The 16,500-nt window shown below is 42.4% G+C and overlaps 4 protein-coding genes across 6 annotated transcripts in view; 2 read left to right on the forward strand and 2 right to left on the reverse strand.

Moving 5' to 3' along the window:
* Positions 1-5: 5 nt before the first annotated feature.
* On the reverse strand, positions 6-5,734 carry unc50 (unc-50 homolog (C. elegans)). Of its 2 annotated transcripts, none has more exons than XM_029516145.1 (6): positions 5,625-5,734; positions 2,338-2,609; positions 2,117-2,237; positions 1,886-2,025; positions 1,507-1,611; positions 6-1,414 (listed from the first exon to the last, which is right to left on the reverse strand). In XM_029516145.1, the coding sequence occupies exons 2-6, from the start codon at positions 2,603-2,605 to the stop codon at positions 1,278-1,280; spliced, it is 771 nt and encodes a 256-aa protein (XP_029372005.1). In that variant the 5' UTR covers positions 2,606-2,609; positions 5,625-5,734; the 3' UTR covers positions 6-1,277. The 2 variants fall into 2 exon arrangements, with proteins under 2 accessions (XP_029372005.1, XP_029371995.1); XM_029516135.1 differs by lacking the exon at positions 5,625-5,734 and adding an exon at positions 3,214-3,320.
* LOC115052143 (NADH-ubiquinone oxidoreductase 75 kDa subunit, mitochondrial-like) lies at positions 3,718-9,174 on the forward strand. Its single transcript, XM_029516089.1, has 19 exons — positions 3,718-3,760; positions 4,690-4,766; positions 4,890-4,981; positions 5,195-5,302; positions 5,465-5,541; positions 5,628-5,709; positions 5,843-5,973; positions 6,075-6,260; positions 6,370-6,504; positions 6,685-6,799; positions 6,888-7,033; positions 7,147-7,275; positions 7,530-7,659; positions 7,753-7,913; positions 8,026-8,180; positions 8,273-8,448; positions 8,535-8,669; positions 8,747-8,819; positions 8,913-9,174. Exons 2-19 carry the CDS (start codon positions 4,694-4,696, stop codon positions 9,002-9,004), a joined length of 2,196 nt encoding a protein of 731 aa, XP_029371949.1. The 5' UTR covers positions 3,718-3,760; positions 4,690-4,693; the 3' UTR covers positions 9,005-9,174.
* harbi1 (harbinger transposase derived 1) overlaps positions 6,296-16,500 on the reverse strand; it is a 39,108-nt gene continuing 28,903 nt past the window's right edge. The window contains exons 8-10 of one of the 2 annotated variants that reach the window (XR_003841344.1): positions 16,158-16,296; positions 12,882-13,064; positions 6,296-12,644 (exon numbers count right to left, since the gene is read on the reverse strand). The gene's annotated coding sequence lies outside the window, so the exon portion shown is untranslated. The remainder of the gene's footprint in view (positions 12,645-12,881; positions 13,065-16,157; positions 16,297-16,500) is intronic. The other variant, XR_003841345.1, reaches the window with a different exon arrangement.
* LOC115050621 (ras-related and estrogen-regulated growth inhibitor) lies at positions 9,525-12,567 on the forward strand. Its single transcript, XM_029513553.1, has 8 exons — positions 9,525-9,540; positions 10,074-10,163; positions 11,029-11,085; positions 11,181-11,254; positions 11,344-11,482; positions 11,944-12,037; positions 12,122-12,193; positions 12,459-12,567. The coding sequence occupies exons 1-8, from the start codon at positions 9,525-9,527 to the stop codon at positions 12,565-12,567; spliced, it is 651 nt and encodes a 216-aa protein (XP_029369413.1).

Below are 16,500 nucleotides of genomic sequence, written 5' to 3' on the forward strand. Positions count from 1 at the left end.
TATGCTTTTTTTTTTTTTTTTAAACTTCAGACAACTTATCTGAGGAAGCATGAGAAGGATTAAACTGTCAGCATTATCACCACATCCTCTGCCCACAGTGTTGTATAGTCGACTCATCATAACAAAATAACTTTCCCTTTAATGCACGTAACACAATGTACAAATGTAAAACTGAGCTGTTTTAGTAATTTTTACTGTATTCTTAAAGCCACTGCACTCTACAGCTCCATCATTTAGACAACAGAGCGCTTGTGTTCAGTTTTCTGCCTTCTGGAAAATACTGGAAACATCCTCACCTGGTAAAACTGACTATCAGCTGATATTTCACTTTCAGTGGTTATATGTCTACTAGTTTGTGAGGCGAAGGTGCGTCCCAAAGCAAACTGACACGCCAGGCCAATCTGACCGTGCATCTGAAATTGTAAATAACTGGACAAATCTTGCGTCTCAGCAGATCCAGAGCTCCATCTGAAAATCGTCTGTCATCATCGGGCACCGATTCCTCGAACTGTTGAGCTTCCATCTCTGCGATGAGATCACACCCAGTCACCCGTTATAAAAACAACAGCACCACTGTGAGGCTTTAGCGTCTTACTACAAAATCTGGCATAAAAAAGTTGTGTTAGGTTAAGTCCTCCTCTCGTGGAAGGTTTGAACAACACAGATCAGCAGCAGGAGAACAAACTTGTTAGTTATTCATCTAGAATATTCAACTTTAGTTAGCAAAACCTTTTATTGAAAGTGCTTTGGAATGTACACTTTGAGAAAAAAGGGGGGAAATGCAGCCAATCTTCACCTGCTTTCCTTTCTTCTCTTCAATAAACAGGATTTTTGTTTTCTTTTTGAATGAAAACTAAAAGAAAAAAAACAAACAAACAAACAAACAAAGCAAACTCGTTCCACCTCAGAAAGGATCTCATGTGTATATATTACAACCTGCCGGAGAACTATTTACAAATCATACAAATAACAATAAAATTTGTGTCCCACCTGTCCTCTCTTTTCTGCAACTAGTCCAATCACATCACTGTTTACTGACAGTGGAGCTCCGGCTCGAAATCAGAGCCAAACAGAAAATCAAGTGAGAGTACAGAAACAGTCGGGTTCAGTCAACCGAGATTCCCATTTGACTGAGTCATCTGCAGGCAGAGTCCCTTTCAACCAGATGTGACCCACAGCAGCTGGAAATGGATTTGATGCCACACAGGTGTGAATTGAAAACAGATTCTAGGTCGGCCTGGAGGCATAGATTGTCCAGTCTCAGGGACAAACCAGTTCTAATGGACTCTGTACTTATAAAACCAGCAGAGACCCCTCGTGAAATTCCAGCCCAGAGACACAGAGAGGACGTAGATGAGGCTGAGCAGAGCGAATGGGTAGAGCAGAATCACCGTATTCTTCAGGAAGGGTAGAGCTGTGAGGATAAACCAAGACCTCGGTTTACAGAAGGCAGAGAACGAGTCACAAGACATTTAACCGGTGCACTTAAATGTGAGAGGTGCCTACCGTTGTATCCTAAGAAGGTGATGTAGAGATAATAACCAATGGCAATAAGCCAGAAAGTGTTCCCAACAAAGTATCCCAGGAACCAGTCTGAGTTTATCACAACATCTAAAACACACAAAACAACACACTGGAAGTTCAGACAGAACAGCCGAAAAACCAACGCTCATCCAAACATTTTATCACGTTAGTGATGTTGATTTAGTTTTGTTTTAGTTGTCTGACAGAGCATTTTCTGAACGTTCATGTCAATTTTGCAACTTATTAGCTAAACTTCACACATCTTTTGGTTAGATATACTTCAGATAGATATTCTTTGGTAACAGCAAACAGCAGAACAGTGGACTTTTGAAACCGCAGTTACCACTAAAGTACGACTTACGGTTGATGAAGAAGAGCTGCAGAAAGTGCAGTATGACTAGGAGTGGGTAGAAAGCATTGAGGTGAACATCAAATGCGTAGCCCCATTCAACATCACACTTCCCGCTGGGATTTTTTAGCAGGTACTTGTTGCTAACAATCCTGGAGGACCAAAAAAAAAAAAAAAAAGTAGTTATTATTTCTTCAAAGTAATTTCACTTCAAACAGTTAACTTGACCAACTTGTTGCTCACCACATGAGTGTCGATATTAACAGACCGACTCCTATGCAGTCCACTAAGACCACCCACAGCAGCAGTTTCAAAGTATCCAGGACACCCATGTCCAGGACCAGACCAAAGCCTATTGTTGACGCTATGGATGAGACAAAATTAGGGCCCAACTGGCAGCATAAAGACAAATTCAAATGAACTACAATGCAGCAGTGTTTGGTTAAATGAGCGCACACACTCACCACACAGCCAGATGCTGAGCAGGACCAGGAATGCAGGATCGTCCCTTGCCCACTGGTCCTTGGTCTGTTTCCTGTAGTGGAAGTTGCGATAGACCCTCTGTGGTGACGTGAACAAGTAAAGCATCTGCCAGAGTGCAAACTCAAAGTCCATCTGTCTGAAATGCAGCAGCCGTCGCAGGTATTTGTAGCGTTTGGCACCTGCAGTGTGGCGTGCAGCATCCCGGGTGCTGAGGGCACCATTGCTGTGTGGAGAGGTGGTCGGCAACATGTTGCTGAAACAGGGTTAAAATAACACATGAATGACAGTGCCCAGGGCCAAAAACTCGCTGTGATGTCACATGAAAATCTTTAAAATATAGTTCAGCAGAAATAAGCTTTTAGACCATGTCAGATGGAGCCCTTCGCTCTGAATAAAAAAACAATTATTTATTATCTTTTTTTTTTACATGCAATATAAAATTTCTTAGATATTGTAAGTTGACCTTGTCTCACAACAAACACACAGGCCTGTCTTTCTTAAAGATTAAATACACCAACTGTTGTAGTAATTCATGTACTGATCAGTCAACAATGACAACACAGAAACAGAATGGGCAACATGTTGAATTAGCTAAAACCCAAAACCTCCAAGTCATTTGATGTCACTAATATCCAAAGCAATAAGACAGGTTATCTACAGGGCAGCATAATTTCCATCCACAGTAAACCCTGATATATTTTATTTAAGTCAGCTGACGGTAGCAGCCCCAGTTAGCTTGTTGCTAACTACTTTGATAACCTGAGAAGGCCTGGCCGGTCTTAGTTGTACCAGAAATTGGACAAACGCAGCTGGGGCCGTTTGGAAGGAGATAAAATGTTGTTCTGGGTAATATTTACCTGTTTTGTTTTACTCCTTCAGAGAAGAAAACACCAACTCCGGCTTCTACAACTGTTTATAGACGCTTCCTGAACTGTCGCGAAAATGACCACGTAGCTAGTTCCGGTAGACGCCCGGGTCATCATGGGAAATGTAGTTAAAAATACATATAACTCATATATTATATTATCATGAACATATTAATATTTATTTTAGTAGTAGTTATAGACACATTAAATGTAATTTTTAGATATACAAGTTTAATGCAACACGTAGATTACGCTTTTAAATTCTTCAGTCCTGATTGAAAGAATAAGACGGCTTTATTTATCCTCACAGTGTTTTTTTATTCATACTGTTTCCCACATGTTTGGACATTGTTCTTGTAAAAATATATATTTTCCTGTTATTTTACCTAAATATAAACCAAAACGTATGGCTTTTATTGTGAATATTTTAAAACCGGAAGTTATACATACTTCCGCTAACAGCGGAAGTATTTTTTTTAAGACTGGTTGTAAAACTCACATCTTTGCTGTTCTGGTCAAGAAGGCCAAATAGCGAAAGGTAAGAAGAACAGACACGCCATGCAGTCTTATTCACTCACACTTGTGTGTTATTTAATCTCGGTTTTAGTGAGAAATGCTGAGCTCGACCTTATCAGCCTTAATAACGCTCTGATAACACACTGCTGTCCGTGTCCTTGAGTAGTTCTCTGAGCTAACGCTGTTAGCCTGCAGCTAGCAGCCATCATTTGCAGGCTTCATGCTAAATTAAAGCAAATTCTCTGTCATGCTTGCTTAAACATTTTGTCCTTATTCCCCAGTTGTCCTGGCATGCTTTGGAAATTATGCTTTATTTCTTTATGCATGTGGTTTAGCGACAATAACGCTTGTTATTGTTGACATTAATTGCAAGAGAGCTAACTAGCACTAGCTGTCCTCACTCTTTTTATAGTAATTGTGCTTTATGCACAATATTAATAAATACTGTATAACAACCTGCAATAGATTATTAGACTCTGTTTCTGTATATGAAGAATAAGTGAAAGTGCTCCAGATGTGGAAAGGTGAAGACATCCTGACTAAATCAAGCACTAATATTTTTTTTCCCCCTACAACTATCTTTGTATTATTGTTCTTTTCTTTTGGTGCAGTTCCTGCCTCACAATAACAAGCAGAATTTTAAGCCACTGGGAAGGAAAGTTTCATGGACTGTTGAGATTGACTGTTTTTAACAGTGTTCTTGAGTGGCTGCTGTTTGGATTATTCATACTGTTTCCCACATGTTTGGACATTGTTCCTTTAAAAATATATATTTTCCTGTTATTTTACTTAAATATAAACCAAAACGTATGGCTTTTATTGTGGATATTCACTCTGCTTTTCTGAAGCCTTGGTGCCTGAGACTGCAGCTCTTTTGTAGGAGTTTAACACATGGCATGGTTGGATAAGGTTAGCTCATATGTTTGATGCTTTTCCTTGTTTTCGGTTCAGAGTCATGTTACGACTGCCGACCGTCGGCCGAGCTCTGGCCGGAGCCGCCAAAAGCAGCCTGGCTCCCTCCAACACTGGTAAGTGTTTTTGCGTGTCTCTCAATTCATCTCAGTTGTACTGGTATTTCCATGTGCAGTGTGTAAAACACAATGCACACTGTAGGTTTAAGGCAATTCGAATCAACTTTTGTGTCATTTTAGTGCGCACTTCAGTGCGTGCTGCAAGTAATATGGTGGAAGTGTTTGTGGATGGGAAACCAGTGGAGGTGGAGCCTGGAACTACTGTCCTACAGGTAACAAGCATATCAGTGATAAATGGTTTAGATTCTCGCATCTATGTGAATTCACCCGTTGGCACAATTCTAGGATTCATTTTTATATATCTGGAGCCTGTGGAACCATCCGTTGGTGGTCTAAGTGTTTGAGTAATGCCAGTAAGACGCCAGCTTAGTGGGGCTTCACTGACTTGTTATTGTCTGCTAATGTCTCTTTACTTTCCCTGTCAGGCCTGCGAGAAGGCAGGAATCCAGATCCCCAGGTTTTGTTATCATGAGCGCCTTTCAGTAGCAGGAAACTGCCGCATGTGTTTAGTGGAGATCGAGAAAGCTCCGAAGGTAACAAAGTTTATCTGTTTGTCTTTTAGGCAGATAATTTCAGTTGCCACTAGGCTGGACCATCATCAGCACTGAGAGAGAGCCTGAAAATGCTGTAAATGTTAAAATGATGTAAATATTTGCAGTAATGCCTAATTGTTGTGGGTGCTCATTTGCCCTCAGCCGGTAGCAGCCTGTGCCATGCCCGTCATGAAGGGTTGGAACATCCTCACCAACTCAGAGAAAACACGCAAAGCCAGGTAAGTTCCAGAAAACTTTCAAATGTCACTTAAGTTAATAAAAGTTTAGATATGAGTGTGATTAATGTGCGTATTTGTGTTACCAGAGAGGGAGTGATGGAGTTTCTGCTGGCCAATCATCCACTGGACTGTCCCATCTGTGATCAGGGAGGAGAGTGTGACCTGCAGGTAAATAAAGGATGAGGTTATGGAAGGCGAGGGGCAAACTGGCCCTTTCACTTCCTTTGACTTTGCCTCCTAACAATAACCAAAGGTTGAGGTGCCAGTAGAAAACCTAACTCACTGTGAAAACTGTTTGCAGGATCAGTCCATGCAGTTTGGTTCAGATCGCAGTCGATTCACAGAAGGAAAGAGAGCAGTGGAAGACAAAAACATTGGACCACTCATCAAAACCATCATGACCCGCTGCATCCAGTGCACACGCTGTGTCCGGTAATAATCTGAGCGTTTGCCATTGTCTTTTCATGTGTTGAAATGTTTGAGATCAGCTCACTGCATATTTATGTTTTACTGTCTGTCTGTTCTATGTGAAGTTTTGCAAGTGAGATTGCTGGAGTTGAAGATCTAGGAACAACAGGAAGGGGGAACAACCTGCAGATTGGGACATATGTAGAGAAGATGTTCATGTCAGAGCTGTCGGGCAATGTCATTGATGTCTGTCCTGTTGGAGCACTCACATCTAAACCATATGCTTTCACTGCACGCCCATGGGAGACCAGGTAGGAAAGGGTCTGTCAAGGTGGCATACTTACTGCTACTTTGCTCTGCCATTCACTTCTGGTTGATGTCGTACCATCTTCTTTAGTTTTCCTTGTGCCGTCTTTGCAGGAAAACTGAGTCCATCGACGTGTTGGATGCTGTGGGCAGTAACATCGTGGTGAGCACAAGAGGAGGAGAGGTGATGAGGGTGATGCCCAGACTGAATGAAGATGTCAATGAAGAATGGATCTCTGACAAGACCAGGTGGGACTCAGACAGACTGACCCAAGCCAGCAAATAGGAACCTAACAGCACGTTTCAATCAGTAAATGAGCAAATGAAGGAAGTAAAATAAATAGCAGACCGTTAGATTACCATATATATAAAAGTAATTTTTTGCTTTGTAGCTTTACTCAATAACAAAAATCCTAAAAACATTCTCAGATTTGCTTATGATGGTCTGAAGAGACAGAGGTTGATCCAGCCCATGGTAAAAGATGATTCAGGTCAGCTGACCCCCACCAACTGGGAGGACGCTCTCTCTCGTGTTGCTGGAGCAGTAAGTTGCCAATCGAGGCATTTTTCTTGTCATCTAAAATCTTCTTGGCTGAATAGATAATGCATGTGTGTGCTTTTTCTGTGTGTAGCTGCAGAGTGCACAAGGCAATGAGATCGCAGCCATAGCCGGAGGGTTGGCTGATGCTGAAGCTCTGGTCTCCCTCAAAGACCTCCTCAACAGACTCAACTCAGACAACCTCTGCACCGAGGAGATCTTCCCGATGTCGGGGGCGGGGTAAGTCAGCATTTGTGGTCATGAAAGTTATGCCAGAGTCTGGTGTATGATAGAAAGGGTTACAGTTTAAATGTGCAGCGCATCAAAGTTGTATTCTTTTCTGCTTTCTGAAGGACTGACCTGCGCTCCAATTATCTGCTGAACACTCGCATCGCTGGCATTGAGGACTGTGACCTGCTGCTGCTCATCGGAACCAACCCACGCTACGAAGCTCCGCTGTTCAACGCCAGAATCCGCAAGAGGTAAACTCCAACATCACATTTAACTGTCTGCATTTAATTTCTCCTCCTGGTTGAAGTTTTGTCCTGGTATTTAACTTTCTAATTAGAACAATTATTTGCTCTCAAAGAGCTTTTTATTTTTCAGAGAAACCCTGAATAGAGTGCTCACCCACCTTTCCTTCACTACTTCTATATTTGGTTGTTAATTCTACTGAAAAAAGAAAATGCCCAGAAAGTCTCCCAACTCTGCTAACTCTCTTCCCTTCTTCTGTCAGCTGGCTTCATAATGAGCTGCGTGTTGCAATGGTGGGTCACCACGTTGATCTGAGCTACACATACGACCACCTGGGAGAGGACACTTCAGTACTGAAGGAGCTGGCAAACGGCACACACCCCTTCTGCCAGGTAACATTCCCAGTCCGGAGGGAAATTTCTGTAGAATATTAACCAGTTTTTTAGTTAAACGACTGGGACCTATAATTGTCCTTCTGTCTCTAGGTCCTTTCAGGTGCTAAGCGTCCAGTCGTGGTCGTGGGCAGCACGGCTCTCCAGAGAGAAGATGGGGCTGCCATTTTGAGTACCGTTTCCACCATTGCTCAAAATGCCAGAGCCAGCAGTGGTGTGGAGGAGGGGTGGAAGGTTCTCAACGTCCTGCACCGGTACAACTTCTCAGCTCACTGTTACATGTTTTCTGGAGACTGAACTTTGTTTTTTGTTCCAAACAGACCTTACATGCCTCCTGCTCCTACTTTTGTGCGTTTGTGTTACCAGGGTGGCCAGTCAGGTGGCTGCGTTGGACCTCGGCTACAAGGCCGGTGTGGACAGCATCAGGAAGAATCCGCCAAAAGTCCTGTTCCTGCTGGGAGCCGATGGTGGCTGCATCACCAGAGCTGATCTGCCCAAAGACAGCCTCATCATCTACCAGGGTACACACACATGTTCAGTACATTACATGAAGGGGAAGTGAAAATCTAAATTCACAGATCTAAGAAGAATTGTATTTTTTCAACTCCTGCAGGTCACCATGGTGATGTAGGAGCCCCGATGGCAGACATTATTTTGCCCGGTGCAGCATACACAGAGAAAAATGCCACTTACGTGAACACTGAAGGCAGGAGCCAGCACACCCGGGTGGCTGTCACTCCCCCAGGACTGGCCAGAGAGGACTGGAAGATCATCAGAGCTGTTTCTGAAGTCAGCAGCAAGTTATTGACATTCAACAAACTTTCATTAATGCTAATTAACAGTTTATTTGACCAAAAAAATATCTGTTTGTGCAGCTGGCTGGTGTGACGCTGCCCTATGACTCTGTGGATGAGGTCCGATCTAGATTAGCTGAAGTTTCTCCGAATCTGGTCCGATATGACGACGTAGAGGAGGCAAATTACTTCAAACAAGCAAACGAACTTGCCAAGGTACACACACACACACGAATCAATCAGATGATTTTGCTGACCGGTCTCTTGATACATCTGTTATTTCACATTCTCAGGCAGTGAACCAGAGCCTCTTAGCGGCTCCTCTGGTGCCACCTCAACTTACAGCGAAGGACTTCTACATGACAGGCAAGTGTGTTCTTCACAGCAAATAAACAGGTAAAAATGAAACGTTATGAACGTAAAATAAACTTCTTCAACCTATTCCCTGTTTGTGTTCAGACTCCATCAGCAGAGCTTCACAGACGATGGCCAAATGTGTCAAAGCCCTCACAGAAGGAGCCGCTGCCGTCGAGGAGCCTTCAGTTTGCTGAAGACTCATCTGCTGAAAGAACACACACTTCTCTGAGAAAACTCAGCCGTGCTCCTTAATTTAAAGTTGTCGATGCTTGCTGTACACAGATAAATCGTTCTGACTCCTGAGAACGAGCTTTGTTGAATAAGTGAGAAACGTATGAAATATAAATAAAGTGTTTCAAATGTCTTTACTCTATTTTTGTGGTTTTCTGGCATTGTGCTTCAGTATATCAGTGTTTTTCTTTGGGATTAAAAAATAATAATTTGGCAGATAGTGTGAAAAGCTCTGACTGTTCCCTTGCTCATCATATAACATTATTCTTTAAATCTACAAGTTGTGAAATTTGAACTTCTGCCCCTCCAGCACAAAAAAAAAAAATAAATAAACTTCTTTAAACCATTATACCCCAAACTGTAAAAGACACTGACAAGCATTCACTAAAGAATCCCTGATGAAATGTGGTCAGGTCTGGCTGAGAGCCTGGGCTTTGTGGCACAGGAGGCCCCAAAGAAGGTGGTCTTAACAGAGATCAGATAATGTCAAGGCCTCTGTGTGAGTCAGACTGCTTTCTGTTGTTCAACAGGATAAATATCCTAATTTCAAGAAACCTATTTTGAATTTGACCATTTGGTCTCAACATCTGAGTAAATTGGTGGTATTGCATGTATTAGTGAGTTTATTTTCAGGATTAGTAGCGAGTGATTCTAAGTTTGTTTATGGTTTCGTGATGGGATCTGGAGCTGGACGTGGCTCTCCCAAATAAATGGTTTTTGTCATATAGTGTTCGCTGAGGCTGAGAGAGAGAGAGAGAGAGAGAGAGAGAGAGAGAGGGAGCTCTTAAAACAAAACACAAGCAGAGAGACACACACTTAAACAGAAAAGGAGAGAAGACAGTCCCTTCACTTCACTCCCTGCCAAACACAGTGAGTCCATTATTGTACTGCTCTTTATCTCTACTTAAAGGTCAGGATCAACACAGCCTGTAGTGTAGTTATACTTCTGATGTTGTGTTAATATATATATATATATTTACATGCAAACATGTCCTGACCTAAAGCGGAACGCCTCTGTTCATCTGTGTGTAGGGTTTTTAAGGAGGACTAACAGTGGACCCAACAGGAAAATGGTTCCAGTTAAACTCCTCATTCTGGGAGCGCAGAACACGGGAAAAACAGGTGAACTACACAAAGTCCAAGTAGACCAAAAGGCAGGGCTGCAGACCGGGCATGTTTTTGGATTATGTAACATGTCGGGAGCGATGTACCGTCACACGTTGATCACGTGGGTCAATCCAATTAAAGTAGTTTAAAGAGGTTAAGTTTAGGGTCAAGGTTTGGTCTCAGTTTCAGAGGTTTCACTAAATATGGAAACCTGATATGGGTCCTAGTTTGACCTCTATGCGAGCATGAGAATTTTAATCCCAAACAACTACCTGTTTTTACCTAAATTAATAAGAGCGCTCTCACATCTTTGCTACAATAAAACAATTCCACAAAACCTACAACATTAGAACAGCAGATACACCGCTGACTAAAAACATTTTCCAATGAATTTAATGTTGTGAATAAGTGAGGCAGTTTGTATTCGACACTTGTACTGACTGCTGATTTAGTTTCCTCATGACACCAAATGCTTTTCCTCGGAAGCTCCTTTCTCTACTTAGAGAAACGTTCAAGCTCGGAACATCATTCTTTTGAATCATTGTGTTAGAGGGACAAATCACATTGAAACCTCAGCACAATATTTGTTGAAAAAATTTTGGCTCAAATAACAACTTAGTTATGTTAAATTCTCTGGCACCTTCTGCACAAACACAGTGAAGAAACTTGTGCGTTTGTTGATACAAGGAAGTTCAGATTTCAGAGAGGATCATTCTTAAAATTAACAATGACACAAAGACACACGAACAGATCAGACGGAAATGTGTAAAACAAACTTGATGTGTATAACTGTACAGCATGAGAGAGAGGGTATTAGTTAGTGTGTGTCGTGCTTTTGGCTGCTCACTCTCCAGTCACCAAGTCTGTGTCTCGTCTCCAGCACTGTGTGTTCGTTTTATCACGAAGCGATTCATTGGCGAATACGACCATAAAAAGGGTAAGTGTTTATCACAGAACATTACTTACTTGCCTTACTGCATCGCTCTGACTGTGACTGAGTATCCATAAAACGTGTCTGTGACTGAACCACAGAAGTCACCTACAGATGCAGTCGGCTGGTGGACCAGGAAGCTGTTGAGATAGAGATTTTGGACATAGCTTGTAAGGTAATTGTGACTGAAATTCAATACAATTGTGCTTGTGAATAATGATCTTTTGCTGATATTTCCCACTAATGAGACACGATGTCCTCCAGGAGAGCTCGGTGGCTTCTCTGGAGTCATCCATCCGCTGGGCTGATGGTTTTCTGCTGCTCTACTCCATCACACAGCGCCTCAGTTTTGGGGAGGTCCAGCAGCTCAAGAAACTCATCGACCAAACCAAACAGAGTCTTGGTAGGGAACTAACTTAGTCTCTCTTGGAGGGAAGACTCATCTGACTGTGACAATGTGCATCTTAATGCCATTCACTTGATGAAATAAAGGTCAAGTCTGCGAGTTATGAGAGAACAAACATCAGATTATTTGAGCTCTGACGTCTGAAACTACATTGTATGTGACGCTTTATAGGTAAAATGGCAGAACAACTAACGAACACACTCGCTGTCAAATTAATGAACCGGCCGTTCAACTTCCAGAGGAACAGTGTGCTCACTATGTTTGCTCTTAAAGTGAAGCAGGTCTCTGTTCGGACTGTGGTTGACATCTGTCTATTGTCATCCTGCCTCACACACACACAAACACACAGTAGAGCTGGACGTGCATTCCAGGTTTGTTAGACCATCCTGTGCTCTGTAGGTAATGTGTTAACTGACATGTCATGTTTATTGTCTGCACTTTGTGTGTGTGTGTGCCAGTTGTTCCGACAGTGCTAGTAGCAAATAAAGCAGATTTGGAAATAGGACGGGAAGTGACAACAGAGGAAGGACAGAGACTGGCCAAGGATTTAAGGTTTGTGTGTGTGTTTGTAGACATATAAATGATGTGGATACACATATGGTTGCTTAAAGCTAATGTTTGTCTATTTGTGTGCAGGTGTGGCTTCAATGAGCTGTCTGTGGCTGAAACTGTTTCATCCGTGGAAGCAGCGGTGTTTCAGCTCATTAGGTGTGTTCAGCTGAATTATATTTGACTGGAGTGCTGAAAATGAGTCAGACTAAACCAAAAACATACTGAGTGAATACTTACTGCCTGATGTCTGATGAGTCGAGAGGAAATGAGGGAGCTTTTCACATCTAAAAAAAATTAAATAAAATAAAAGGAAAAATTTGTGAAAGAGTATGGAAAGGCCAATGCGCACTGATGCACACTTGCAGCATGTGCTGGCTTCATTGGCAGGTAATGGGGATGTTTCGTTTGTTGTGTTTGACAGGCTGGTGTTGGATCAGCAGCGCCCATTGCCCGACCGTCGCTCCTACATGCTGACAGTTCGCCACGCTTTGACCAGGAAACTGACCCGATCGAAGACCATGCAGTGGTGACCGCAGCAGACATCCATTCAGGAGTTATACTTACAGGGGGACATTTGAGAAAACGGAGTGTGTCTGCTCTCTGCACACTGGAGAGAAACGCAGAGCATGTATGACAGCATAATGGCATTTTAACAGATCTGGATCAGAGTGCAGGGCAGCTAATCAGACGAGGAAACTGAACTCAATTACATCTCCATGGACAGATGATGTCCCTTCATGAGTTGAATTTTTGATCCACATCAAATACAATAAGCTAACTTGAAGCACAAGTTCAATGTTTCTCTGATTACAATTTAATAGCACGATTAAAAAGTGGCACTCACTTGCAGGCGTTGAAGAACACTTGGGGCTTAGGTTTGTTATGTGTGTTGTCCTCCACTAGAGGGGGCCACAACTTTGTCCACTGGTGCAGACTTGCCACGGTCTCACATTATGTCCAATGCATAAGGTGGCCAAATGCATGTGCCATGGTACCTCTGGCAACTCTGTGGAAGATACTGTCAAGCCTGAAATATGTAAAAGCATGTTGAGATGATTAAGAATCACATATGGAGGTAATATTCTGTCAAAGTCTCTTGTTTTTTTTTATTCAAGTTCATTTTCATAGTTTGACGGCATCATGAATAATTTAAGCAAGAGCTTGAGATCCTGCAGGCCAGTGAGTGAACAGTCCATCAATAGATAAGTGAATCAGGTCAAACTTGACCTTGTTGTCGGAGTGTGTGGATGATGTAACTCTATCAAAAATGAGGCTGGCTTTGATTACAGTCTTGGCGTTATGCAGCTCGGTTTCTGTCTCTTTCCCTGCGTATCCCTCTCTCCTCATCACTCACTCTGAACTTTTGAACCTCGTGATCAGGGAGAAAGAAGAAGAAAAAGAGAGAGAGAGAGAGAGAGGAAAAAGCAACAAAAAGACTGCCAGAAAATATGGCAGGCTATAACAGGAAACACTGGGCTTCTTTGGCGTCTTATTTTTCTGTTAGGAGCAGAGAAGAAGAGCTACGCTGTTTGAGCCATACCGAGTCTGACTGTGCAGTTTATAGTTTATAAGCCTATCTATCTCTCTCAAGCTGCTTGTTAAGACATTATGGGAAAGTTGACTGTGTACTTACTCGCCATCCCACCTCCTTTTCCACCTCCACTTATTACAGCCTACATTGACTTCTCCACCCAGCCACCACCAGCCAACCAGCCACAGTCACCCCGCTGAGCTCACACAGGCACAAATAGATATAGATTAGCATTGAAACTCTTTTCTACAACAACATCAGTCTGTCAACAGTTGGTGTTCAATGCATGCGCATGACATAATTTCTCCTGCAATTTAAAGATATGTGCATGCACTAGATGTAACGGAGGAGAAAAGCCGATGGCAGAGATTTCAATGACAAAGTCTGGTTGTTTGCTAATAGCTTAAAGAAGTTGCTATGATGACAGTTTTGTGGCCTCTCCTCCCTGAGAGAGCAGCCTCTCAGGACCAACACTGGCACTGGTGTTTGGAAGGAGCCCCAAAACGTCTTGGTCACCTTTTCAAGTCTGGTCGGAGAGAGAAGTCATGAATATCAAAGTATTAATTTATATTCACAGTCAGAAGTAGCTGCTACTGTGAATATGCAGGACAGAGGCTGAGAAAGAGAGACGATAGGGGGACTAATTGAGCGGTGGAGATAAGGTGAGCCCATTATTGGCTCATACAGACACATAAAATGTGTTTTTATGCGCCTCAGTGCTCTGATGTTCCCGCTCCTCTTAACTGTCATGCCAACGACCTCCGAGTGGATTTCACAGACAGCCGTTGGGCGGCAGTCGAGGGCGATCACAACAATGAATGATGACGAGACGTGATGACAGCACGGCGGTCACCAAGGCAATGAAAGGTCAAAATCCTGCTTCACCTCTTCAGCTAAGAATAGAGGATGAGTCATATGTGCATCATTACGCCAACAGCCAATCAGAGAGCTGCATTTCAAGATGTGCGTCAACAGATGAGTAACCAATCAGACACAGGGAAGTGGACAAAAACTTTGTACAGAATAAATTCATCAATCACATCCCCTGCTCTGATCCTTACTGAGGTCCAATCAGCACATCATATGTGTCATTTAAAATGGACTGTTATTTACAGAATAATAATAATAATAATAGTTCAGTCAGGGAAAGCCTCTGTGTCCTGCTCTCTCTCTCTCTCTGCATCCTGCAGCTCACTGATGTATAAATCTGCCGATCTGTGGAAGTCCAACATGAATTTACTCCCACTGTTCAAACAGCCATTTGTTTCCATTCATGACAGCACTTTTTCAAAGTCAAGTTGATTTCCTGCTGAAGTGACATGACAACGTATTACTGTATAAATACATAAAGACATTAAACTTTACAAGCTGATAATATGTGAGTGTTTTTACAGCTTGGTCTGCTGCGCCAAGGCAACCAAAGAGAAAACGATTAGTGCAACTTTAAGATTTCATTAAAAATTTACTTTGGCGACAGATGTGCTGACTAGTGTTAAGAGTATGTGCCTTTAAAAGTCCAGAGCTCAGCAGAGTAAAACACAGGCCAAGTATATTATTTAATATTAGATTTGATATAATACTAACCTATGCATTATTTTGGTTTGCGGTTTAACGTTAAAGTTACACCACAGTGTTTTTATTTTCAACACACAATCTCGTAAAAAGCATTTTCTAAGAATTAAAGGTGCTGTAAATCTTAGTTGCTCCCTCTGGTAGTCAACAACTTCCCAGATCAGACCAGAGAATTATTGTATTCAATAGTTACACAACACCAACATGTGTGTGAGGAAAACGCAGATATCCTTTCGTTTTTGGGTGGGACGCCTCTGTGAGCTGTTATGTGGACAGAGAAAAAGGGAAGAGCGGAAAAGAGGCTTGAAAACAGAGAGAGCACAAATTATCAAAAAAGGAAAATGTAAAGAAAAACAAAGACAGAGATAAGAGATAGACAGAATGAAAGAGGTCGAGGAGTAACGGGAGATCATTACATAACGGTTGGCTTTGAATAGGAACATAAAACACACACACACACACAGATTACCTGACGGCAATCATTGTCGTCCATGATGACAAAGAGCTCTGTCTTTTCACCTCCACCACACCTCTGCCATGACCTCCATTTAACAATACCTAACTTTGTGAGGACAAAGTTTGAAGACTTTTCCAATCTTGTCACAAAGGGTCTGAGACTTGCATCATATTTCTCACCAAAGAATTATATAAATGCTGAAGGCCCCGAATTTCCCGAAGCTGAGCCATGCAGGACTCATCTTGCAATCTTCTGTCCTACCATACACACATCTATTGATAGATTTCAGGCTGAAGTTAAATGGTGGACAGATTGAAAGGTTTCAGAGAGGCTCGTGCTAATTATTTAAAAGACAAGAAAAAGAGCACAATGGTGCAACAGGTCTGAGCTGCAGTCAACACACAGACACACACACACACACACACCTCTGATACCTGCAACACAATGGATGTGGTTTCTCCCCCCAGAGTACAGTTATCCCTGTCTCTCTGTCTCAGAGGAGCAACAATCCAGGGAGAAATAACAGAATGAGGGGAAGGAAGAAATATTGGTTTCATTACCTCTTAGTGTGTGTGTGTGTGTGTAGCAGGCAGTGTCCTGGAATGAGACGCTCTCCTTTGTCACTTGTCTTTTCCTCTGTCATCTGCACGTAAACACTAATTTCTCAGCAGGCATTTCACACTCCGTCTGTCCTCGAGGCTGAAAGAGGAGTGCAGATACATCACAGACTCGCTGACACAAACACTCAGCGTCGCTGCATCTACAATGTTTTCTGATCAACACAGACTGTCAGGTTGGCATGTTGTGGTGTCCGAATAAATCAACTTGCAATGATCCCTTCTTACCTATAGAGGGTAATGTTACATCCAGTGTACTCTGTTGGCCTGTCCTGAGCAGATGTTT

This window comes from Echeneis naucrates, chromosome 2, assembly GCF_900963305.1.
Source record: "Echeneis naucrates chromosome 2, fEcheNa1.1, whole genome shotgun sequence".
Taxonomy (NCBI): Eukaryota; Metazoa; Chordata; class Actinopteri; order Carangiformes; family Echeneidae; genus Echeneis; species Echeneis naucrates.

What these genes read in the sequence shown, in the direction of transcription:
- unc50 (XM_029516145.1), bottom strand. Translation starts at nt 2,605, where the DNA reads ATGTTGCCGACCACCTCTCCACACAGCAATGGTGCCCTCAGCACCCGG. An exon ending in TTAATATCGACACTCATGTG is followed by an intron (nt 2,026 to 2,116) that starts GTGAGCAACAAG and finishes TTGGTCCTCCAG; the next exon opens with GATTGTTAGCAACAAGTACC. An exon ending in GCAGCTCTTCTTCATCAACC is followed by an intron (nt 1,612 to 1,885) that starts GTAAGTCGTACT and finishes TGTGTGTTTTAG; the next exon opens with ATGTTGTGATAAACTCAGAC.
- LOC115052143 (XM_029516089.1), top strand. Translation starts at nt 4,694, where the DNA reads ATGTTACGACTGCCGACCGTCGGCCGAGCTCTGGCCGGAGCCGCCAAA. An exon ending in CTGGAACTACTGTCCTACAG is followed by an intron (nt 4,982 to 5,194) that starts GTAACAAGCATA and finishes TTTCCCTGTCAG; the next exon opens with GCCTGCGAGAAGGCAGGAAT. An exon ending in GTTCTCAACGTCCTGCACCG is followed by an intron (nt 7,914 to 8,025) that starts GTACAACTTCTC and finishes TTGTGTTACCAG; the next exon opens with GGTGGCCAGTCAGGTGGCTG.
- LOC115050621 (XM_029513553.1), top strand. An exon ending in AGACTGGCCAAGGATTTAAG is followed by an intron (nt 12,038 to 12,121) that starts GTTTGTGTGTGT and finishes ATTTGTGTGCAG; the next exon opens with GTGTGGCTTCAATGAGCTGT. An exon ending in GCGGTGTTTCAGCTCATTAG is followed by an intron (nt 12,194 to 12,458) that starts GTGTGTTCAGCT and finishes TGTGTTTGACAG; the next exon opens with GCTGGTGTTGGATCAGCAGC.